The following is a 26,978-nucleotide window of genomic DNA, read 5'->3' on the forward strand; positions in this document are numbered from 1 at the left end:
AGCCCATCTCACCTCACTGGACAGGGAGGGCTTGTGTGTGCTCTTTCTCCCTCAGAATGCAACAAGGAGGAGGAGTTTCTTTGTCTGTTGCTGGCAATGTTCTGGACCCATCAGCATTATACAGGATCACAGAGTCTTTTGAAGCATCTCTGGAGACCATCTAGTCCAACCCCACCCTGTTGAAGGAGGGTCACCTAGAGTGGATTCCCAGGGCCATGTCTAGTTGAGTTGTGAGTATCTCCAAGAATGGAAACTCCACATCCTCCCTGGGTGACCTACTCCAGTGTTTGACCACCTTCACAATGAAGGGGAAAAAAACTTACCACAACACAAATGTTTTCTTGTGCTCAGATGAAATCAGCTTAGTGCCTGCCACTCTAGGGCCTTTTCTGCAAAGTCAGTCAGCCACCAGTGCGTACTGGATCTGAGGTTATTCCTCCTGAAGGGCAGGAGCTTGCACATCCTTTTGCTGAACTTCATAATATTCCTATTATGCATTTCTCCATCCTGGTGAGGGTGCTATAAATGGTAGCAGAACCATGTTATGGTTCAGTCACTTCTCCCTGCTTTTTTGCTATCTGCAAATTTGTTCAAGGTGCACTTTCCACCATCAACCAGGCCAGTAATGAAAAGCAGTATTGGCCCTGGTATCAGCCCCTGAGGTACACTTCTAGGGCCTGTGCTCCAGCTGGACTTCACTCTCCTAATCAGAACCCCTTGAGCCCAGAAATTCAGCCAATTTTCAATTCATCTCACTGTCCACTTATCTAGACCGTGCCTCAGCAGTGTGTCTATGAGGAAGTTATGGGAGAAAGCATTACTAAAGTTAAAATAAATACATTGCAGTCATGCTGAGACTTCATCAACTCTCCCGAGAGAGCACTGCATCTGGTGGGTAGGTCTTGGGACATTGGCAGCACAGAGGAAAGGTGCCCTGAGTAAAGAGGAACAACCAGACCTTGTGAAGCTGGATCTACCAGCAGCTGTAAATGGATGGGTACAAATACATTAGCCTGGCAAAAGGTTTCACTGGATTAAGCTGCAGTATGGATTAATTTGCAGCCCACCAGTGGTACAACTTAACCCAGTGAGGGAAGGATTCCCCCATATTTTACTGAATAAGTATAAGAGTTACAGATTGTGGTCGTCTGTGCCAGAAATTATTTTCTTTGGAATGAAATCCTGGCTGAAATGAATATTTAAACCAGTAAGAGCTGGAAGCAAATCTGTGGTGGTCTCTATAATAAATACCATAAGTAATGAATGCAAGGGATATATGGAACAAGAAAGAATTCCTTTCCAAATAACACATATCTTAAGCTATTGCCTAAAAGAAGCAGAGCTTCTTGTCTTTCTCCTACTGGGCTTTTGCACTGAATTCCTACACCAAACACCTCTGAACACTGTGATTATGCACCTCTGGTCTGCCTCACTCTAAGCACTTTTCTAGTACATGTTTGACATGAGGAACAAGATTTATTAAATGTTGTCTACATTACGATCTGGTTTTGCATCTTGTAGATTAGTGAAAAACTGAATTTTCAGTTTTTCCTTATTTGCAGTTTTAAAAAAAGCATCTGTTCATTAGACTCTAAACATAATTATAGTTGTCTCCTAGAATAATATCACATAGCATTTTTAGCATTTTTATGCCACTGAATAAACACACAAACCAAACTAGCCTTTAATATAGTACTTAACATTTCTCAGATTTTTTATTCACTAAACTGTTTGTTTGTTTGTTTGTTTGTTTTCCATTTATTTGTTCTGGTTCACTTTGCTGCTTTTGTTTTAATGGGTTTGAAGTGGATGATGAGATTCAGATGTGGGCACTTTGTTCCCCTACTCATCTTTAAGCAATACAGTTGGAATTTTCAGGAATAGACTTAATTTTTCCAGTATGTATGTAAGCATATGTTAAGCATATGGAGTTATCTTTCCATGAATAAAATACTGAATTGACCTTAGCAGAAACTTTATGAAAGAGGAGTGGTCCCAAGATTTGTCTTTGCCAAAGAAAAAGAAAAAAAAAATGCAATTTTTTTTGGTAAAAAATTGTAGCCTGTGTTTTGGAGTAATTTTATACAAAATTTGAACAGAGAAAAACCAAGAGAAATATTAATATTTTTATCTGCTGCAAACAGCTCCGTAAAATCACCCCTACTCAAATACCCACTGAAGAAATCCAGTATGCTTTCTATGTTTATATTTCAGGAGTATTTAAATTTTTATTTATGTTTTATTTTATTTGCATTTTGTTTTCCCAATAAATACCAATACTAAAAATCAGTATACTGGAAATCACACTTTATCACGTGTGAGAAGAATTTACAGCAGTTTGAAATATTTTTCTTTTTTTTAGCTGCGAAGCAATAACAGAAGGGGGCAGTCTTGGATAAACATCTCTTCTGTGTGTTTACAAACCTCTATCTTTTGTGCTTCTGCAGATACAAATTCAAGTATTATGTCTGTTAAAACACAGCTCTTTGATCTACATTATAAAAGCCAAGAGATTATCAGCTGTACAGACCTGTACTCCCTTTCTGTGCAGAAAGGGTCCACTCAGCCAAAGGTAACCCACTGAAGCTCCTCCGTGGAAGAAAATCTGCCTCGGTGGGATGGGCTGTGGTGCTGCCCAGGGTGGCAGCTGAGGTCAGACCCTGGTACCTGCCCTGCAAGAGTTCCTGCGCCTGTGGTCTTTGAGCTCTCCCTGACACTGAGATGGTAACTTGGTTTACCAAGAATCGCTGTGATAAAGAGGAGGCTGTTTCGTTTCTGCTCTGCATCTTTTGCAGAAATAGCTCTGAGTAGTGTGTGCACCCAGGAAGTGCATGCACTTCCCACCGAACATGATTAAGCACCTAAAATACAAAGTCAAAAATAACAGGAAATTGCACAGGAGGAAAGCAAGCGTGTACTCTAGCCTTAACCAAAGAGTGGGCAGAAACTGTGCTCCAAAGTCATCTGATGATTTAAAGAATTATAGGGTATTGTGACAAAGAATGAGAAAGAGGAAAAAAGGAGAGGCAATAGTCTACAACCACAAAAAGCAGATAACATCTCAAAAGATTTGGGGTTAGCCTTTTGTTGTTGTTGTTCCTTCACTCACTCTCAACACTAAGACTGTATTGTATGACGTTGTAAAAATTTTTTGCAGTATCTGGTTCTTGATCTGAACATCACCTCAATCCATGCTCCCCACAAAAATAGGTAAAAATAGGATATTTGACAAGACTCCATCCATGATTCTACATAATTTTCTAGTATATGTTTGTTAAACTGTAGTGACTGACTTCTCACCTCAGGCTTCTTGACCAAGTACTATAATCTCCATATCATTACTTTTTTTCTGTTTCCTTTTCATTATTACTGTTTGGACCCTATTGTAATTTTTAATTTATTGGTAGCATCTTTCATAAATGATAGTTTAAATGTTCTTGTAATATTGGTACTGGCCACAGTGATGTTCTTTGTCTCTCTTTGCAGAGAAAAAAGTTTGTCTGTGGCCTGTTTAACACAGTGTTTGAGGTCAGACAGGTTACCAAAAAAAAAAAAAAAAAAAAAAAAAAAAAGGTCTTGTTTCTTATACAGTGTTTCTTATAGCATAATCTTCAGAGATAATGGTGGGACAGTAGATGTTCTTCACTGTCTTACACAATCAAAATCTCTGTCCTGAGGTTTTCATTCTTGGAAGAACAGTCTTAACACCTACTTTAGACCACTGAACATTTCACAATGTTCAGGGTTTTTTGTAATAATAAAAATAGTAGTTAATCATAAATCTATTTTTTATTATTGTCCAGCACACGAAAAGGAGTTATTGCTGTTTGACCCATCAGCCAATTTGTCCCTTCAAATAGCAAGGTTTAATCCAAAAAATCAGTCCTTAAAATCTGAAAACCCTGAATGCTTTTGCACTGGGAAGTGAGTGTGTGAGTCTTTGTAGTTACAGACTCTATGTTCACATTGCTTTTGCATATGCTGGCTTGTTGGAGCTAATATTAGCCAGTGTAAGAGACTGAATACACAGAAAATTAGACAGCAGCTGAACTACATCAAGATGTACCACAGTCCTATTTCATCCTGATTAATTATTTTTCCCCAAACCCAGCTGAAGGAATAACTTGTCTTCCTGTCTCCCATGTCACAGAGGTCACTCTCCAGGAGAGAATCAGACTGTTACTTGACTTTGGATGACTTTCCCTCTTGTCTTCCCTCTGCTCTGTCACTGTTTAGACTGCCAGCCTCGAAAGTCTGGGAAGCTGAATAGGAGAATGTGGGTTTGGACAATGAGACTTCCTCAGTAAAATAATTCTGCACTGGACCTAAAATGTGCAAACTGTAAGAGTCTACAATAGGGACTTGAATCTGTGCACTGATAAAAGCCTCTTGGTTGGGATTGGGAAAAATCAGCTTATATCAAAGTGAGCTATAAGCACCTCTGAAATTCTGTAATCTTCAGGTTCAACTCACACTCAGAAGCTCTCCTTAAGCAGTTCTCTACCAGGTGATGCAGAACCACCCAGATGTCTGTCCATTAGCTGCTTCTGTACTGTATCAGAGAAGGAACAGGCAGTAATGAGGCATTTTGTTACTGACATCAACTGTGAGTGCATAAAGATTTCCTAAAATCCTGTTTCTGCCCTTCTGTACAGTCTGAACTTCATTTTGTTTGCATTATATCTGGTGATATTTTTAAAAACTTGGGTATTTATTGCCTGCACATTAATGAAAAATGAAACAACTGGAAAGATGTGAAGAACAGCTTTGTTTCTCCAATGTAGTACATTCTTACTACGTTATCTTTCTGTTAAAAAATCCACCTATGGCCATTTGCCATGTCCAGAAAATACAATCATAAGACAGGGTCAGATTGCAATGTATATTCTGTTAATATTCAAAACTTTCAATCATAAAACTTATAGCATGTAAAGTTTCCTCAGCAGAGGAACACAGTAAGAATGCAGTGCTGTGGCTTGTTTCTGGGTTCACAGGATTAGGTGAAATCTTAGTGTGCCACACTGAAAGTGGCCCATTAAAACAAGGGCCTGAATGAAACCCAGTGCTTTAGTGATGCTGAATCACTACCCTGAGTATCAGTGGAACATGTTAATTCTTTACTGGCATAAGGAGCACCCAGTCTCCATGTTGTTGAGTAGCATTTATTTTTAAACCAAGGCTGCATTTTGTGGTCAACTCCAGTGCAAATTTAAAAAATAACTTCCTAAATATGAGATGTCTTATCTTTATGCTGTTAAAATCAGCCTGCCAGTAAGAAGTCAGACTGTGATTTTTCTTCCAATCTTATAGTCAGATGGCATTTTTGTACAATTAATTGAATTATTTCTGATTTTCCAGTAGGTAAATAAAACAGAAGGTCACCAGAAATATTTATAATCACTATTGTCATTTGCCTAACTGCATCCTTGAAGAATTTTCAGCACTATTTGTTAAATTAGCATTAACTTTCTTCACTTGCTTAGTGAGGGTGTAAGATTTATAGGGCTTTCACTGTGTGATTAACGTAACAAAATCAGAATTATTAATGGAGGTGAAATTAAACATCTGAACTCTTCATAATTCTCCATCTTTTTGCAAGAAAGAAACCCACATTTTGCAGCTGTCATCATTCAAAATATGCCAACCTGTCGTATTTACTTACAAATTCCCACTTATGCTACCCTACTGGAGATACCGTGTGAACCATAGCAATACTCATTATTTGGCTACAAAGTTATTCCTTTGAAAAGCTTGTGGGCTTCCCAATGCTCGCTTTTAGCGACAGGCAGGAATGTGCCGGACAGATCCCGAGCTGCAGAGGCTGCTGAGAGCGCCCAGTGCTGGGGCCAGCCGCTCGCGGACTCAGACACTTTTCGCGGCCTTGCCCGGGGAAGCGCGGCCAGCGACGCTTTGGCCTCCACAGCCGCCCACAGCTGCCCAGAGGCCGCGCCAGGGCCTGGGCCGGCCCGCAGCAAGCTCAGCCGGCGGGGCCTGGCGCTGGGACAGGCCGGGACAGAGCCTCTCCCGGCACGGCCTGCGAGGAAGAGCGGCTTGGAGAGGAGCTGGAAGACGACTGTGGAGCTGAGGAGGTCGTAGGCTGACCGCAATGACGGCTACCTGGCACGCTGGTGACAAGAGACTGCCCAGACTGAAATACAAAGTTGCAAATAACACATTTATGGCTACGGAAGATTCAAAATACACGAAGGGAAATACTTTTCCACAGCCTGGAGCCTGTGGGGTGCAGTCAATACGGAGCACTGCTGTCTTTACTTTAGGGGATCCCTGCCCTGCTTGCTCACTGAATGGCTGCCCTGCAGGCTGCACACTGGACAGGTTTTAAGAGACTGAGTTTCAGCTCTGCTCCTCTGCAAGGCTTCCTTGATGGGCTTAGATATCCAGGACATGGATTTTACATTGTGTACATTGGACCTAGGAGCTCATGTGGTAACACTTGGAGAGTGGTGGGTGTGGAGGGGGGATTCTGAGGATGTCCTGTAAAACCATGACGAACACGAACATGATGAAGAGGTATAAGCCAGCTAGTAATGCAACAGTCACAACATGTTAGGTAACTAGTGGTAAAATCTTCATTCCCAATAACCTTCTAAACACCTGTGTGAGTTAACAGGGGTTACGATTTTTTAATGTCAGCACCTAAGTTCTCTATAAATTTCACTTTGATTTCCTCACTTGTGTTTGGACGCTGCCTGTACACTGCGCCCCCCCCATCCCCTCCCCACTACAGGGATGAGCAGAAACTCCCCTTGTAGCAAAGGCTGAGATATCAAACACTGAGATGTGACTGACTGTGGTGCCAGGGACATAGCAGAGAGAGAGCCATCACTGAAGTGTAGGGTGGTATATAAATACCTCAAGGCTCCCAAGAGCTACAATACCTGTCATGTTGTAAGCATTGCAATAAAACAGGTTTATGTCGAAACAGCTGCTATTGCATCTGTTCTCATCTGCTGGGTCTGCAGTAGCTGCTACTCCTTAGGATCCCATTTCTCTAATGGGAGCAGTCGCTGCCTTGCTGTGACTCCTTGGCTGAAATTTCTGTTGAAACATGCAGGAAGGAACTATACATGATCATTTATATATACAGATTACAGCTCAGCTGACAAATGGCTCTGGTCCCCTTGACTGGCAATAGACAATTCAGAAGCAAAGGGATCTTTGGGTAAGAGGCCACTTTGTACTTTGACTAAAAGCATGAGGAAAAGAAAAGGAGACACATTTCTTGAGACATTTAATAACAGCACATCATCACAGTCAGTTCTGCATGATACAAGTGTGCAGCAGCTTCTCTGAGAATTGGCTGGATAGCCAGGATGTTCTATTCCATCAACAGTGCTAATTGAATACACAGCTGGGTAAGTAAAAAAAAAAAAAAAAAAAAAAAAAAAAAAAAAAAAAAAAATATTACCAGCAGCGAGACAATTGAATTAGCAGATGTTAAGTGGTGATTATTAGGGATGTCATTCAGTTGTTCACACATAGGTATCTAAGGCATTTTGAAGTATCCTACAATATTTAAGATGTCCTTTGGGACTTAATCTCTAGATGTGATTTTGAGGGGTCAGAGACTTCCCTGAAGTTGCTCTCTGCTACAGAAGAATGTCTCAAATACTCTAAAAGCAACTTCATTCACACTTGACATTTATATGCATGCAACAGAACCAAGCCCTTCATTTCTGAGCGCCAGTTCCAATTAGGTAAGCAGGAGTAGATGCCATCACCCTGCTGTGATGTTTTTGCAGACTATCTGTAGTGCTGGGAAAAGAACACTGCATTAACCTGTATGCCAAAGGTCATCTTTGCAATCACAAGCCCATTGTTAGGAGTTAATCATGATAACTACTGGAAAAGGGTATCATCAAAGAGCCTTTAAAATGTGGACAATTTGATCCTAATCATGAAGTTTTTATTCCTGTATTACATGACTTCCTGGAGCTCTGCACCTTTAGACAGCATTGTCTGTTTTTTGAGAAAGAAGCCATAATAAGCAAGAGTTAAGGTAAATGTTTTTTGTGCCTTCATCTTCCAAATTAAAATTTCTGAACCAGAAAAGATTTTTTTTCTTTCTCTAATTATAGTAGATAAGGTCCAGGGGATTTGTAAATAGAACACTGAATACTGTAAGAAATATGAATCAATAACCCCCAGAAAATAATTTCTTAGAACGAACAATGATACAATCATGTACAGTGGGAAATTAGGCAAAAATGTAACACACATTTTATCACAAAAATCAAACATTAAGAGTGCAACTCAGCACTTTTAAGCATTTGATAGACAATTTGCCTGATGTAGTGCAATAGAAAAGGAAATATTGAATATTTTAATATTCAACAGAATCTTGTTTATTCTGGCAAAGTAAACAAAGCACATACACTTCCCAGCTGCAGTAATAAAGGGTGTATCTTCAGAAAGCAGTTGAGCTGAAAATGCTTATAAAACAAAACAGACATGGGGAAAATGTAACCTTAAGATCTTAAATACTTCCATGTTTCTTCCTTTCCAACTTAAGCCATAAAGGCTAGGATATTCCACCTACAATTTCTAAATGAGTTTTAAGAAATTCTTATCATGGTTCTAGAAATACTTTGCAGGCAAAGCAAGACTGTTAGGGCACTTTGAGAAATTAAATGGGTTCCTGATCCTGCAAATTACTAAGCACTTCTGAGTGTAATCACTTAATATTTCCCAGGCTTTGCTTAACATCACGCTTAATTAAACTTCTGCTAATAAACCTGAAGCACTCATTGCTGGACTCCATTGACAAAACAGTTGTTCAGTCAAGCCTGCATGTGTATTTATTTTTAGTTGATACATGCAGTGTTTGCATTCTACTTTATAAATAGAACATATGAAAAAAAGTTTACTTCATAATGTAAATGAAACTTATTTTGTTAAAGGATATGTTTTGTTTGGGTCATTTGTTATATTTGAAAGGGAAATATTTCCCAAACAAACATATCTTTACTATATTCATATGTACTGCATTTTAGGATTGAATGTTCATAAATGTAAAAGCATTAATTATAACTTTGTTCTCATTGAAAAGGCAGGGTTAAGAACATAAATTGTAAATTTAGCCATAAAAGTACAAAACTTTTTCTCTCTATGATGTTAATAAGAAACTTAATAGGACTTTATGGCACTTTCTCATCTCTGGCAGTGCTCAAGGCTGGGTTCGATGGGGCTCTGAGCAACCTGGTCTAGTGGAAGGTGTCCCTGCCCATTGCAGAGGAATGGAACTAGGTGATCTTTAAGGTCCCTTCCAACCCAAAAACTTCCATCATTCTATGACAGAACCTTTCCATACTACTCCCCTTCACTGCACCTGCCTGATGGATTCTCTTCTGCAGTCTATACTCATTTTGCTTATACTTCAAAATTGCCAAGAATTTTAAAACAAGCTAACTTGTCTTCATTTTCCTTTTTTTTTTTTTTTTTTTTTTTTTTTTTTTTTTTAAATAATATTTGAACATACCATGTATTTTCCAGCTATGATCTACTAATAGGCATTATATTGTGGGTTTTGCTCAGGTTTTCATGAAATTTTCATGAAATTTTCCTGGAGCAGGTTTGCCTTCAGAAGGGCAGGTAAGAACAAGTATTCCCTGAGTCAGACTTGAGTACAAACTGAAAAGTATTTCTGTTCATTACACAGCCTACTGCAAACACTTGGGGGGAAAATGCAGCACTTCTTTACCAGACAGATGGAGAAATTAATTGTTTTCCTGTTTAATAAGAGAAATTCTAAAATCTGAACTGGGAAACAAAATGTAATTATAAAAATCTGCAGTCATTTACATCTAGCAGTGAAGGTAAGAGTTTATGTGGTTCCAAGCCCAGCTATGGTTGGGAGGTTGGGCTCCAGCCGATTCAGGAGGGAGGGAAGTCATGGGTAGCTCATCCAGAGGCCCAAAAGAAAACACAGCTCTTTGGAGGTCTCTCTTCTTTTGTCTCCATAACCTGAGAAAGTCTATGAAAGCTGTGGCCCATCTGTGTTATGAATCATACACAGCTTTGTTGAGAGTAGATGTGATGTCATTTTGTATCTAAAATTAATTTCATTACATCATTTATGGTAGCTTTTTCTTACTTTGTTCTTTTGCCTCAAGGCTTTGTTTATATGTGAGCTAACATTTGATTGTAAAGCAGCAGCCAATTCATGTGTTTTCCTGAAATACTAGGCTTACTAAATAAGCACTGATAATTTACGAAAAGCTAGTGATGGTAATAATGGTAAAGAAGCACTCAAAAACAGACTAGTAAAAATACAGAGAAAGGGGGACCATCAAGATCTCCCAGAAACTAATTTTGAGCTGGAAGAATAAAGTAGGACCAATGTCAAATATGCAGCAAAATAAGTAGAATAGCAAAGAAAATTAAATATATCCATAAATCACTAGTAAAGTTAAAAGTCTGTGGGTGTGGGCTGTCCTTTTGACCAGTGTTCTCCAGCTTTGATGCATGCAGCTGCAGCAGCAGGAGCAATGGGAGCATTTGGGAGAGGAGGAGTCCAGCTGCTCAGGCATGATGGAAATGACAATTTGAAGTGGTCAGAATGCCACTAGCTGTCTACGTACTGTAATCTAGGGGGCAGTTTGGAGACGACTCTTATGTAGAAGCACCTTAGGAACAGAAGCAAGAGGTTGCACATAAAAAGAGAGTTTTCCTCAGCAAATCACCTGCAAATTCTGGAAAGAAATGATTATTATTTGACAAGGCCATTCAAAAGCCAGTAGGAGACTGTTGTACTCTGAGTTCAAGGAGAATTACGGTGACACAGGATGGGAAGCCTATGGGTATATGGCAGAATCTTTGTAGAAGAGGCATAGCAACAATTTATGATACCTAAAGTACAGTGTCTGCTTCAAATCCCTGCTCTTAAAGCTAAGCGTTGCATTTTAAGACTGTGCTTATAAAACTTGAGTTTCAACAGTAGTGGCAATTCACAGCTCCTATGGCCAATATGAGAGTGGATCCCCCACTGCAAAACAACAGTCATTTTCCTAGAGGACATTCCGTTTGACAGTTACAGCTACTCCCTTCTGAATATTTCAGAATTTTCCTGAGGAATTGCAAGTACAAAGATTAGGTAGCTATACATGAAACAGTGTCTTTATAGTATAAGTTAATTCTATCAATTCCTGTGACATCCTTTGACATTCTTAAGTTGTCTCTTGTATTAGTGGGTCCTTTTAAAAATTAAGCTATAAATATTTATTTAGGTACAAGTTTTTAGAGAAATGTGATGGTTTAAAATCACTCAGCCTCTCTGGAACATTAATGATATATTTATCTACACTCTGAGTATCCAAAGGGAATTACTGAATTGGCAGGTACTATTTCTATTTTTGTAAGTAACACATATAAATAAGTGAAAAATATAAGCTACATCACTCACCAGAAAAAGACTTTTAAAAAGGGTGATCTATGAAAACCTTTAATGACAATTTTATTGTAAAAGGTTAGAAGTTCTCCCACTTTATTTGAAGAGGTGTGGTCTAACTGTACTTATGTATGTGACATACATATGCTTCTTCACTTACTCAAGCGATCTAGTTCCAATTACACACTAGGAAGAAAATACTTATAATTGCAGCAACTGATTTTTCAGTCTGTCTTGCATTAGACTAAAACTTTTGCAAAATATAGTTTCAGTTTTCCTGTCTCTAAAATTAGAATAATACTTATCTAAAAAAACTAACATTAAAAATTAATATTTAATTCCCAGAATTATCAGAAATTATTAGAGCATTACCCTATAATTTGATAAGAAAAAGGAAACCTCCATGCATTATAGCTCCTCCAGCAGAGAAGAAAGGAGTCAGTTGCTTCTTATTCCTAATCTTCAGACTATTCTCATTTGTTTATGTTTATGCTGGTACATCAAGTCAGTGATGTACATCACTGTCTCTGGTCTGAAGGCCAAGAGGCACCAAATTCAGATCTCATGTTACTCTCTGAACTACACCGGGGCAATTTTCTCAGGGATCCAGACTGTGCTAAGGGAACAAGCTGACCATTAAAACAGTAATTCTGGGACAGCATTTGATATATCCCTAGCACTCTAAGTCATTAGTTAGGGTATCTGCAGAAAATGAAGAAAAAATTAAGAAAAATAATTTGAAAAACAGTCCTACTGCATGACCTTTTCATTCCAAACCTCTTCCTGAATGTAATCTCATAGAAGAAGGTACAGCAGGCCACACCCACTCATATTTCAGATGCTGCTATGACACAATGTCTTTTTAATTCTGAAAGTTTTATTTTCAGCTTCTATGCAGATCTAAAATGCAGACAATTAAATTCTGATACACCTGAATTGGGTTATTGCACCATTGTATGAATGAAACACCTTCCATGGAACTAATTGTGGAACCAGTTGTATTCAATACCATACACAAGATATTTGATCTTGAAAAAGATAACGAAAATAATGTATCTTGTAGGAAATATAACAGGAAAAAAATATGAGAAATATTGCACTGATTTAATGCTCCCATTAGCTTAACTGCTACTTGAATTCAATTAAATATTACATTTCTTGAAGATGTCCATAAAGGATTTGCAAATGTACATGTACAGAGGAATGGGATTAATTTGAGTGGTTAAGGCTTAAAGATTTATTAGAGGATCTTGCAAGATCTACAGTAACCAAAAATGAGATCACAGAAGAGACTAAGTCTTACAAAAATGCCTGTCTTTTTAGTGAAGCTATTACTGCTGATGCCAGGGTTTGTTCTTTAATTTCTGGTTTCTTGCTTCATTCTACATTGTGATATTCATGCATCTCTTGAAATACCTCACTTCCATGAATAATCTTACATTTCCCCTGGTATTTGCAGGAAGCAAGGTGCTCTGTTATATTTAAAATTCTGTGCCCTCTGAAGTGTGTGTTTGACTCCTGTGAGATGTCTTGGAGCATGTGCAGCACTGTGTGCAGACAAACTGCAATTTAATTGGAAATTATACATTTCATAGCTAAGGTGTTTACTTTCCATCCTTTTTTCCAAAATACAAAATTTCACTGCAGACACAATTTGAATACCTTGTCACATTGAAGAGGGAAAGAATTAATTAAATCCCGGATTGTCAGTCAAGTTGAGAACGCAATATGGAAATCCTTGTTAAACAGAAGGCAAGTAGCTGTGCTCAAATTGTGATAGAGACTAATGTATCTTGTGAATCAAGATGCCATCTCCAATCTGTAACATAATGAAATGCACAGATTTCTCCCTGCCCCCATTCCCACTCTTTTTGCTCCAGTCTGAAGTGCACTTTGTAATGCATTATTAAGCCAAATTCTGACCCAGTTTCTTAATTATCTGTAAGCTACAGAGAACTTCTAGCAGAATATTAACTAAGGCAAGAGATGTAATACAGACTAACCCATGATGGCGTTAGAGAGAATTATTAGCATTTTGCTATGAAAATCCTTCAATTGTAATATTTAACTTAGCTTAACATGCAGAATTTATATTTTAAAGGGGCTAAACCACCAAAACAATCCAGGGGGGAAAAAAAGAAAAGAAGGGGAAAAAAAATTTTAAAAAATAGAAATTAAATAGAAATATTTGGAGACGCATTCCTGGATTCACAAACTCAAAATACTTGTAGCATACTGAAACATTTCTGGAACAACAAGATTGTTTCCAACTGTTTTGCGTGGATACCATGGACAGTTATGACAATGTAATATAACATTATGTGTCCAGCTATTTATTTTAGATGACCTGTAAAATGTAACCTGCTATGGCTTATACACGTATATCAAAATTTTGGGGAGTACAATCGGGATTAAAAACCGTCATAGCAGATGACAGTTTGAACAAACCATCCAAACACTCTCCTGCCTGTTTAATATCGAGTAAGCAACTGAAGTTTTATACCTCCCTGTGCTGTTGCGTATTAGTGGAATATGAGAAGTTTCCTTGGTGAAAATACAACCACAAACACACAAACAAAGAACACAAGGACTTCTTGCTACAAAGCTGCAGGAATATATGAGTTTGAAGACATGCTGTATCTCTGAAGTAGAAGTGTTTGAGTGAATGAAAAACATACTGAAAGAGCAATTTATTTAGTGAGAACAATTTTTAATACAAAACATGTTTCAAAATTATTTGAGGAGAAAGACTTTCCCCACCCCATAACTGAATGATTTGTGGTATGTGCATATAGAAAGTTAAGCTTTAATTGTAAAATTTAGACAGCAGAGAAAGTCTGCAAAATGTATTTATAATTTTGTGGAGCAGAATGTATTCATTCAGTTCAAAGATCAAAGAAAACCCATGCAGTCTTTTAATGTCGAGCTGAAGAGTCACTTAACTGCAAGAATACATATTTTTATATATGTTTTTAAAGAATGTTTCTTTCATGAATTCATCAATTAAAAAATCCTACTGTTTGAGAAACAGTAAGAGTCAGTTAAAGACAATGTCTTGTTTTTAATAGTGTCAAATGCAGCTCGTGACGAAAGTTGGTTTTTCACAAAACATCAGATGATTGGAAAGTGCTAATAAGCTTAATGTACATTCAAGTACATTGCTTCAATTTGAAGTGTAGTTTTGCTACTGGACAATCTGGATGTATCGTTCTTTATGCTAACACTGTGAGTTTCCTACTGCAACCTGCCAAATATTCTTCTTCTGGGAATTAAGGTGTCCAAAATTTCTCTGAAGTGATGAATAGCAAGATTGAGGCATCTTTCCTTTACAGGTATAGAAAAAAACCTCAAAATCAATATTTTATATTCAAGCACCTAATACAGCACACACGCATTGAAACCAAAAGACCAATTTTCAAAGGCAGCTTTTGTAAAAGTACCACACATTTTTCCATTTTCTTTCTAGACTAACCCATGTAATTAGACAGGCCCAAACACTCATACCAGACTATCCTCTACAGAGCACAGACACCTCTTCTCATGCATTTACGGTACATTTGTGTTTGACTGTAATCAAGCCAGGATTTAGTCAGCTATCCTTCAGCCCAAGGAGAGAGTAACTGTGACTGCATGTGCTCCAGCCATAAACCTGGACACCAGGACAATGTTTATCAAAGCCAGCATCTCAGGGAAACCATCTGTGACATCCTGACCCCACAGCGCTTGGCTCTTTTACCTCCTGAAGTGCTTTGATCTAGTAGTGGACTGTGAGGAAAATATGCATGGCCTCTTATGCAAAACCCATTCTGACCAATGCAACCATGGCTGGACAGACCACCTAAAGGCCCTGATCTTGTCTCTGCTGGGCACAGAGAAGTCTGTAATGAAAATATGCTGGTATCTATTGTTCACATCTTAGCATAATCACCAGTGCTATTATTGTTAAATGAAAGAGAGCCCCCCCTCCTCTAAACGCAAAATCATCTTCTGCTGCCTTGTGTCATGCCACTCCATGGCTGTTGCTATTTGTCTCACAAAAATGTCCAGTAATAGGGTTTTTTGCCTTCTCAGGCCTCCATTTCTTCCATCACTTCCATCACAATTGTTCGAGGGCCGGTCAGGATGAGGTTGCTTACTGTCCTGTAATCCACATGGAGAACATTCAGGCCATTGACAGACACAACAAATTGGCAAACCTGAGGAGAAAGCAAGCAGCAAAATGAGTTATGCATTAGACTTTATCTTGTTAGGTTAATTACACAGATGTACTATCAACTCCTAGGCAGACAAACTCCTGGGCAGACTCCAGAACTCTGCACATCATCTCATTTGGTACTCTTAAAAGCCCCCACATTTCTTAGAATTAATCTGGCAAGGTAATTTTCTGTAATTTCTTTTTGAAACATCACTTCAACTTTGAAATTGGTAGAATTCAACTTCCCAATCTTAGAAATTTTGAGGTCCTATATCAACCATTTTTTCTTATAGCAATGTTATTTTTTCTAGTATCAGTGATATTTTATGGCATCAATGGTGCTTCACAAACAACATGGAACATCCAGCTAAGGGGTCCCCAGCACAGGAAGGAGAACTATTGGAGCAAATCCAAACAAAGTCCACAAAGAAGATTAGACGGATGGAGCACTTCTTCTATAAGGAACTATGGCTAAGGGAATTAGGTTTGTTCAGCCTGGAAAAGAGATTTCTGGGTGACCTTACTGTGGCCTTCAAGTACCCAAAAGGAGCCTACAAGAAAGATGGAGCAGGATTATTTTCACAAGGGCCTGGAGTGACACGTCAAGGCAGAAAGGCTTTAAACTGGAATAGAGTTGGTTTGGATTAGATAGTAGGGGGAAATGCTTTACTATGAGTGTGGTGAGGCACTGAAACAGGTTGCTCAGAGAAGTTGTGAATGCCCCATCTCTGAACTGTTTAAGGCCAGGCTGGATAGAGCTTTGAGCAATCTGGCCTAGTGAAAGGTGTCCCTGTTGACAGCAGGAGGGTGGGAAAAAGATGATCTTTCATCTCTTTGGGTTGGAGGTCCCTTCCAACCCAAACCATTCTATGAACTATGAGGAAAGCTCTGGCTATTGCAGTCTGTTATCTTTAGTTTGTCTTAAATGCTTTCTTAGAAATCATTTCAGTCAGCTCTTGGTAATCATAGTAAAAATATGCACCATGTTTCCAGGCTCAGGACAAGGTCTGGATGATGACTTTGCTAGGTTCAGTGCCAAAACCTCCAATGGTGTAACATGAATCAAATGCATCCAAATTTTAAGAAATAATATCATGGAAGATTAAGTCAGTACTAGGACAGATTAAAATGCCACTGCCATGTGACTGGTTTTACTTTCCTTCATTAATTAATTTCAAATCTGCTAGTATTTTGTTTGTAAAAGCTAAAACAAATACAAACAATGGAGGTTTTGTATGATCACAGGCCATTTTCCAGCAAAATAGTCTTGATAGAAATATACTGACCAACATCACTGTACATCTTAAAACACTTAAACAGAGAAAAAGTAACATCAACATTGTAAAAAAATGCAGGAAAAGAAAGATAATACTAATTCCTCAAAGACATTAAGACTTCTCTGTATCTAATCATAACATTACAGTGTTTGGTAAAAAGGTCAAAAAATGCATGTAGTGTCTAGAGCTGTATTTTTAATGATAAAAATATGGAACCTAAGTGAATAATAATATTGTCCTGATGTTTCAATGGAAACAATATATTCACTAAAAGGCTATTTTATCCATAAGTCACCTTGAATCTGTAAGAAAGAAGCTTTGAAACAAGTATCACCAGAATTTTTCATGATTTATTTTATATGGACACACTGAATCAATGGGTTGGGGTCAGTTTTATGAGGTTCAACAAGGCCAGGTTCTGGGTACTGCATTCGGGTTACAACAACCCCATGCAGTTGTACAGGCTGGGGAAGAGTGGCTGGAAAGCTGCCCTTGGAAAAGGACCTGGAGCTGCTGGGTCAACAGTGATTGAACATGAGCCAGGTGTGCCCAGATGGCCAAGACGGCCAATGGCATCCTGACCTGGATCAGCAGTAATGTGGCCAGCAGGACCAGGACAGTGACTGTCCCCTGTACTCAGCACTGCTGAGGCCACACCTCGAGTGCTGTGTCCAGTTCTGGGCCCCTCACTACAAGAAGGACATTGAGGGGCTGGAGTGTGTCCAGAGAAGGGCAACAGAGCTGGGAAAGGGTCTGGAGCACAAGTCTGATGAGGAGCAGCTGAGGGAGATGGGGCTGTTTAGCTTGGAGAAAATGAGTCTCTGGGGAGACTCATCACTTATCACTCTCTACAACTCCCTGAAGGGAGGCTGTAGCCGGGTGGGGGTCAGTGTCTTCTGCCAGGTAACAAGGGAAAGAGCAAGAGGAAAGAGCCTCAGGGTGCACCAGGGGACAGTTAGTGCCAGGTCGCGTTGACATGATGGTCATAGCTTTGACATGATCATCTCAGAGGTCTTTTCCAACCTGTACAATTTTGTGATATGAGAAAGAATTTCTTCCCGGAACAAGTGGTCAGACATTGCTGCCCAGGGAAGTGATAGAACCACCATCCTTGCAAGTGTTAAAAAACCCATGTGGATGTGGCACCTACAAACACAGTTTAGTGGTGAACACAGCAGTGTTAGGTTAATGGCTGGACTTGATGCTATTAGACCAACCAGTCTTTTACAGCAGTAATAATTCTATCAGTCTATGATTTTTCACTTTTCCTATTTAGGCAGAAGCACAAGGCAGAAATAGATGCAGAAGGTGTCCTCCAATGCTAGCTCTAAAGCAGATTTTCTCACATGCCAAGTCACTTAACTTTTGTCTGCCAATTAACTTCCCTTTCAAGTTAAATGTGTGGTGAAACTCAATTTGTATTTCTGCAAAATGGACAGAATGTAGCTATCAATTTAAGAGAAATTATAGAGGAAGCAAACCCAATCCCAAAATACAGCATTTCATAAAAAATAAAGTCACCAATTACTTTAATCTCTGCTCCTTAGAACCTCTGCACAGGAAGAGTGGAAGCAGGAGCCCCTGAAGGGATGGTAGACTCTTGCATCTTACTCCTTACCCTCAGAATTGCTCTGCAGAGCAGAAGATGTAGCCTTGCTGGCAGCTTAAATGATCACCAGAGTATGGCGAACAGTGATACAACTGAGCAAACTCCCATGGCATAATCTTTCCTATATACGAATATTTCAGCTGCAAGTAGCATTGGGAAAATGGTTTTGTTTTTGCACACAGACAAAGCCTCCTAAATTTTAAGGATTTTTGTTGAAAAGGTAACCCATCATCCTCTGCAGTGTGTCCAGTTAGTATTTAACTGGCATCTCTGTTTAGTTTAAAAGGCAGATTATTACAGTATCTGTAGGTCTCAACTTCCAGCGGCATTTCCTAATACTTTCTATGGCTTTCCAAGATTGTATCAAGTTTTACTGAATTATAGCTCTGGCTCTAAAATAATATTTGGGTTGATTTAAAACAGACCTGCAGAAACAACATTGCCTCTTCTGGCTTAAAGCAATTTTGGAAGCTGAATGGCTGATCTTTGTTTTACTGTTGCATATTCTCAGACTTCTTGAGTTACTGGAATCTCAATGCAAGGGACTCATGTTTCGCCACATTCACACATGCAAGCATGCAAAGGCTAAATCTGCATGCTGGATCACAGCACAGCATTCGGGGTCCTTTGGAGAATCCCCCAGGCCAGGGGAACAGACTTTCAGACCAGCCAGTCACCCACAACAGGTCTGCAATGGTGTAAATGCAGACGGTACAGGCACAACATGGACAGCAATCTGGATGCCAAAGAGTGAATTTCTTGTGGAAGACAAGAGCTGACATGTCTGCATTCTCAATGTGTTTTAATCATATGGCCTTGGCAGTACAATTAACCAGCAATGCATATAGGCTGAGAACAGCCCCCTTTGTGCCCTCCTTTGCAGTGGATCCATATGGCTTATCAGTTTCATCATTCCCAGTGGAGAGGATTAGATATAAGAAGTCCACCCAGGTCAGCTGAGAAATGCAGAGGGGAAGGAAATACAGAGAAGAGCACAGTCCCAGCCTAAAACTGTAAGAAAAGACCCACGAGGAACGGGAGATGGTAATAAAGAGCCAACTACCCTGGGGGTAGAAAGCTCTCTCTATAGTAATTGCTTGACCAGTGCTCCTGAGGGCTGAGTCTCTGCAAATTCCAGACCTGATTCCCTCAGGGATGAAGAAATGTGGAGCTGTTTGCTGTGTTCTCCAATCCTAGTGATGAGAAAGGGGTTTACACAGTCCTGAGCTTTTTTTAGCTGACTGCCCTCAACTCACTCAGTTCTCTTCTCTCCACCCTGATTTCCCATTTAGCACTGCATCCAGCAAGGGGAAATGAAATGCAGTGCGGTGTGGTGGTTCTTTAGAGAGACCCAGATGACCGTCGATGGCAAAAGGCACAGAGACTGCTCTCTGTCCAGGGGGATATCACGACTTTATTCTTAGGGGTCCTGCCCCCACCAGCCTGAGCTCAGTACTTAGCTCCTTCCCCGTCCCCGTCAGTGCCAGAGAGCTCGAGCCCCCGGCTGTCCCAGGGCTTCTTCCCCAGGGGGGACAGGCCCAGAGGCAGGGACAAGCCACTGCCTAGTCAGGGATAAGGTGGGAGTGGAACAGAGTTGGGTTACATTCCAGTGTGGGCGATGGGCACGGATGAGCAAGGACAGACCACGTGATACAGTTTCCAAGGGAAACAGGGGAAAACATTACAAACCCAATATAAAAATAAAACACAATATAAACACAATTAACACACTGTAACAGTGCTGCTTTGTGCATTTTTGTGATCACCAATCCTGCCCCAAAAATGCTCTTATCATTCTACTGAAGTTAGATAGCAAGAGCAAATGAGCACCCACTCACCAGCCCTGTCTGAATATGTTAACCCATGTATTATAATCATCTCAGGAATTTTCTTAAGGAGACTGGTTTACAAAAACACAATGATTTAATGTTACATTTATAAAAACACATTTCAAAAAGCTGTAAGTGCTCAGCTCATAGCTGTAGCTGTTAAGGGCTTTGTAACTACAAACATGTAAAATGTTTGTCGGTTTCCACACATCAGTAGCAATAATAGATGATAAACTTCAGTTAAAAGAGCCTCAAAGAAGCTTTTATTGCTCATTTCCTCATTACTCTCCAAGGAGGTTGACAAGAGATAACCATCCTTTTTTATTCTTAGACTTCAAGAAATGACACAGCCCAGAATAAATTCCAACCATTTTGTTGGTCAGGATGTGGTGATCTAAAAACCACAGAACTGATAATAGTTAAATAAAGCAACACTCAAAAGAAAAGAAAAGAAAAAAAAACTCCCTTAACTGATTTCAAATATTTAAGTATTACAGCAATAAGCATTTATTGTTGAGTATTTCAATTTCCCGCCATTGGAAACATCAGCTCATGGAAGTAGGGATAGCAGAAAAGGCACCTCTGTCTTTCTCTGGGTTTTCCATGGTGCATACAGCAGGTCTAACCAAATCCAGGTGTCTCCATAAAAAGATAAGCTTCAAGTTTGGGTTTACATTTGAATCAGAAGTATCTGGGAACCAGTCATTTAAAGAAGTTAGGAAAGATTTGCCATGCCATTTATCATCAGACTGAAGATGGCAAGAAGAAATGAGAATAATTTGTTACCTTAACACATAAAGGACAAAATCAGGATTGTGCTGTACTTGGAACTGTACAACCCTTCCTCCCCCTCACGGGTAATTGCTCTTTCCTCCAGGGCAATCATGGCTGCCTGCCCCACCTCAGTCTTGCCAAGCTGCCCTGCAGATGTACATCCACACCCCTTGATTTTCCTGCTGGGACAACTGCCTGCTGGCCAAACCAAAGCCCCTTCCCTTGCAGGGGCTGTCTGCACCAGGGCTGGTCAGCTGAGCTGGTGCTGATCAGGAGCTGAGATAAGAATGACTGGGATCCTTCTATGGGATGTCAGAGACTGGCTGCAGGCATGGGTGTGGAATTGCACAACTATCTTAAAGCCAATCATTAAATAAAAACATTGCATACCTGTCACTAATTCTTTGTTAGTTCTGCCTCAGGATGATCTTAATATTTATAAATGATACAGGAATGTTCTTAGAGGATAGGCAGATAGCCTAGATCCTTGGATATTCAGATGCTGTTTGCATGGTAGGCTTTAGTTAGCTCTCCCTGTGGAGCCAAGCCTGGATTACTAGGCTTTTTTGAACGTAATATATTAAAAGATCATTTTAAAATGTTTTTTCTTTTTCTAGGCACACTTTTTAGATGGGTGTTGTGAAAGTTTTTAAGAGCTGGAAATTCCTACTGCAAACTTTGACTTAAGTGATCGTGGCTGTTTGGGACAGCCCTAAAAAGACACTTAAGTTTATAAATAAATTGAGTGCAACTGTTCATCTCTGGTACAAGTAAGTAACAGCCATGCACAGTTAACAGATAATATATCTCAAAACAGTAGGATAAGACCATGATTACATGGCCACCTTAATTTGAGATAAATTTTAAGAAAATCTGTCCAGATGAAGAGGAATACAACTGCCATGAGGCAGCGTGACTGGGGATGGTGGGGCGACTTTCCACAGCAGCAAATGTGTGTGCCCCACTCCAGCAGCTGCGGGGTGAGGTGCTAATTCTCAAAGCATTTATCATTTACATTTCAGTGCCAATATCAGTGTCTGGAATCCACTCTGCCTTGGTTTGTTTGTTTGTTTGACTGTGGGGTTTTAGTGGTTTTCTGATGTTGTGTTTGTTTGTTAACTACTCTTTAAGAAAGTGTAAACACTACAAAAATTGCAGATCAAATAGGTACCAAAGCAATCAATGTTACCAAATATAATGTAGGCTTGAAATTTTCAAATTGCAATGACACAGTAAAGATCGTGGCAAAACTACTGTTTTTCAGCAGAACTGAAACTTTACCCCATTATCTAGGCAGCAGTGGGAATATTCAGGGTCTAAAACTGCAAAGCACAAAGTCTATGCCTGTACACTCAAGTTTTCTCCTTCAACAGCAACAAGGCCAACCAAAGAAAAAGGTTTGATGGGCTGTTTGGTACTGATAGCTCAGGCATTAGCAATTAACAGCATAAAGAGATGTTGAAAACACTGCCACCAGTTATTTTCCACTGAAGGCATGAATATTACTGTATACATGGCAACTGTATGAAGGAAAATATTAAAAAATGCTGGAGGGAGTGTGAAATACAGTCTTGCACTAATCTTTTTACTCCGGAGCAGCCAGGATTTCACTCCTGGACTTTGTGTGGATCCGAAACAGAGTTCTAGCAGCTGACAGCCCAAAGCAGGCCCATGTTCTGCAGCAAAGCACATCCCTTTGAGACTAAGGTAGTTCAGAAGCACATTGCACAGAAACAAGCCACTGCTGGAAAAGCTGTGTCTGGAATGAGGCTGGCTCAGTCATCCAGCATGAGACAGACTGGATTTAACCCTTTGCTCTGTTCATCCTCTGTATCCACAGTCATTTACGTACACTTGGATAGTTTGGGACATGCTTCCTTGACTACTATTTCTTCTTCTCATCTGATGTGAAGCCAAAGTCACACAGGTAATTCTTACTTTAAGACAAACCATTCCCAAAATGCATGAAGAAATGTATTATTTTCTTTTTAGTCCCTTTTTTTAAAAGAAAAAAATAAAAATCTTATTAGCATCAAGTAAAAATGATGAATAAAGGCAAACGTAGGAGTTATTTTCAACCTTGGAAAGTTCTTCAGCAATTTTCCTAAGAACAAAAATAAAAGCTTCTAAGTATAGCTTCTTTCAGAGCTCTTCAAACAAAAGTGTATTTTGACTAGTTTATAGAGTAGAATTCATACCAGAACTGACAATAAAACTATTGCAAAAAGAAAAGTGTATCCCAATGATAATATTTTTGCTTTTCTTCTTCATAATGAAAATTAAATTTAAATCCATTACAGAGACAGCCTGTTTACATTTCTGTTATAGAGATACCCTCAATAATTATAAATAAATGCTTTTTTAATGTCCTACCAATCCAGCAGGGACAAGGATGAGCTGGGAGGTTTGAACAGCTCAAACTTTTAATTGTTTCATTACAGTATTCTGAAATTCACTGTGATATTCCAGAGGAAAGTCCTCCACATGTGGTTAACAAACCCATCTGTTTTCTATGTGCATGAGAGACCCCTAAGGTCCTGACTTCTATTAAATATCAGGCCATGCTGTCAGTAAGAGCCCTTCCTTATGGGCACCCATGAAATCAGGGCTGAAGGGTTAACACTTTGCAATTGTCAGTGACCTGGAGATGCCATCAGCAGGATACCCAACAAATCAAACTTTTCACACTTTAGATACTTTTGAAAGCTCTGGGCCACTTCCAAAACTACAAACTTTCTGGTTGATTCCTGTGGTATGGCCACAGCTCTCACCTGAGAAGGTTACTACACTCCTGAAACTGAGAAGGAAAATGCAAAGCAAAAAACACAGAGAAAATACAAGAGAAAATACAGCCTTTACCATTGCTTGTTTCAAGAGTCAATACAGCTGCTTTGGCTTTTGCTGTCTTGCTGATAGATTTCAGCAAAACTTGGGCAAGGCTTAGGTGCTACAAGAATGGAACATCTGAAACACAGCTTTCCAGCTTTCCGCAAGAAGGAAGGGGACATCCAAGCTCCCAACATTTTAAAAGAAGAGGTATCTTTCCAATGGGATCCTTTCCCCCTTGCACGCCCCTTGCTCCTCTGCAGATGCTGGGAACCATTCCTCCCGCTCCTGCCTCCCAAGCAACACTGCCCTCCAAGCAAACAGATAGAAATCAAGGTGTCATTTTTTTAAAAATCTAATTTAAATATGAAATGTGAGGGACCTGAGAAATGAGTGAAATTAAACACTTCCATTTAAAGCTGTTATTTTGCCACAAAGGAACAAAAAACTACACCTTTGTACATTTCATTGCTGTTACTAACTAGAAAGGAGCTATTTACAAGTCGATAACCACACGGGCCTGCCTTGCCAGTTAAATTTCTTGAATAAATCTTCCTAGCCAATTAGCACATCATCACCTTCTACCTCACACACCACATCATGGGTTTGTATACAAAACCCTTGGTGACAACACCCTTAGTGACAATGAGGTTTCCCTCTCTTTAGGGTGCAAAAGATAATTTTACTTTTAAAAGAAATGTGGGAAAAAGTGCTTGCTTATTAAAAGCTGTATCAGTAATCTGATTTGGGACCTCACAACTCTTTCTGCTCACAGAAAGGGGTACACTCAACCTGAATTGCCAAGGAGTCTGTGGATCCAGATATCAAACCCCTTTCAAAAGGGAGGAAGGTTCATAGCAGGACTTGGTGCCTGCGGTCCCAAGAGGTGCTCCTGTCCCTTTGTGCTAGCTCCAGGGGCAGCACACCAAAGCCAGGCACCGCTCCCTTTTCTTCCTTTTCATCCCGTGCCAGCAAAAATAAATAAATGAAAGGACTTGTCTCCAGGCAAAGTAAGTTCCTTGATGTGCCTGACATGGATGGAGGAAGGAGGCAATAGATACATATGTGGTTGGAGGCAAAGGGAAAGACGGAGATGAAAAGGAGGTAAAAGATAGATAGATAGATAGATAGATAGATAGATAGATAGATCGATCGATCGATCGATCAACCTTCCTGGCAGAGCTTACACTTAGACCAGTAAATTGCAGCCTTAAGTTTTCAGATAACTTTAAATCCCAGTGAAATCAATGGCAAGATGGATGTTATGGTACCAAGAACAACTGCAGAGAAATCTGAGGCAAGAGAACAACAGTGGAGGAGAGGGAGCACAGAGCTCAGCTTCTTTTATACACACACACGCACAGAGCCTGCATTTACGCTGGCACCTATTTTAATAGTTCACCCATAGCTGTAAAGCAAAGAAATCCCCATGCTCAGCAAAGAGCCCAGGCTACAGAGATGCTGAATGTGGTACCACAGAAGAGCCTAAGACCTAAGACTAACTTCTACATAAACGCAAACACAGGCAGCAGTGAACTTTTTGCTCTCAGTCTGCTAAGCTTTACACTGTCACAATGGAATGAGGAAAAGAGACGAAAATCAGAGGTCCCAAAAGTCATGTTTCCAGTTAGATTTTTATCTTCGGTGGTTTTTTTTAAAGAGTTCATGCAATCTTGATAGGATTAGTAAAGCAAAGCTGGAACCCGACAATTCACAACCAACTGCATGTTGCCGGAAGGTTAAAAAATCATACCATGGCCTTTCCTCCATAACTGAGGTTACTGGATGGAACAGAATAAATTGCAGATGTGTGTTCAGTTCTGTAAATATCTCTAGCGAAAGTGTAATTGGCTGTAGAGTGGGTGGTGTGGGAGTAGGCAAGTATCCAGGCTTTGCATAAAAAAGATTTTGTCTCTCGAGAGATGTGTTTCTTGCTCATTCTTTAAACCAGTGTGAAGCTGGCCCACTGTTCAGGGGGCTAGAAACTGGGTACCATCAGAGCACAGTACAACTCATAGCACAGAAAATGAAGCCCTTTTACAGAATTAAAATGTAAGTTCATAATTCTTGTACTCTATTTTGGTCTGTCAGTGCAGAGTGGTGTGGATGGTTTGCCTAAGCAAGGCTTCTTTACACACTTTCATTACATACATATTACATACTTCCTTCTTTTTTAAAAAAGAGGGTGAATTTTTTTATATTATTCAAAACAAATTTGTCTCCAACTGAAAAAAACCCCAAAACAACGGGAATTAAGCAACATAATCTATATACTGCATAATAATAAAAAATGCATGTAATAAAGTATTATCTATTTTAAAACATAATACAGTATGTCACATAATATAAAACTTCATATATTTTCAAGGGCTTCATCATTGGTTCAGACAGTCTCTCCCTCCCTTCCTTCCTTCCAAATGATGGGAATCTGTGGGAATTCAAGTCCTTTTTTCTTCACCAGGAAGAGAATTAAACCACTGCTGAGCAAACTCCACAGAGTGGACAAATTAGAGGAGGAAAAGAGCTATCCTAAGAGCCCGTGAGAACAACTCTTGCTTTGGAGTGCCAGTCTTTTGGGCTGCACAAGTCTCAGCTCTGCAAGTGGTGGAGTTTTGCTCCAGATTGACTGAGTGGTCAGGCAAACACCGACACAGCGAACAGGAATTACTTACAAAGGTAAATTAATGCTACCTGTACATATTTGGAGAGTAATAACACAAGAACCTAATACCCTGAAACACAAACCATCCATAAATATGGAGTAGGGGAATATAGGTCACTGCTTTCCATGGCCCTAATTGGGAATTGGTGTGTAAAATCACTGACTTAATGTGAGTCCCAGTGAGAAATACCCACAGGTAAAGCTGGGCCAGATCAGGAAAGTAAACCAGTGACTGCATGTCTAACTTTATAAGCATTTTTGTCATATAGTGCAACTTGATACCTACCACAGAACAGTTCTGAAAATGTTAAATAACTCAAATGGCTAAAGATGGCTGTAAAGATGGGTAAAATACTGCATCAGTGTCAGAAGAACACAGAGTCTGTTTAGAAATTATGT

The 26,978-nt window shown here is 39.6% G+C and overlaps 1 protein-coding gene across 2 annotated transcripts in view; it reads right to left on the reverse strand.

The window, feature by feature from the left end:
• Nucleotides 1-12,266: 12,266 nt before the first annotated feature.
• DEPTOR (DEP domain containing MTOR interacting protein) overlaps nt 12,267-26,978 on the reverse strand; it is a 78,171-nt gene continuing 63,459 nt past the window's right edge. For both annotated transcript variants that reach the window (XM_040081801.1, XM_058423059.1), the window contains one exon: nt 12,267-15,603. In XM_040081801.1, the coding sequence (XP_039937735.1) occupies nt 15,475-15,603 (129 nt within the window). In that variant the 3' untranslated portion in view covers nt 12,267-15,474. The remainder of the gene's footprint in view (nt 15,604-26,978) is intronic.

Source organism: Hirundo rustica, chromosome 1, assembly GCF_015227805.2.
Source record: "Hirundo rustica isolate bHirRus1 chromosome 1, bHirRus1.pri.v3, whole genome shotgun sequence".
Taxonomy (NCBI): domain Eukaryota; kingdom Metazoa; phylum Chordata; class Aves; order Passeriformes; family Hirundinidae; genus Hirundo; species Hirundo rustica.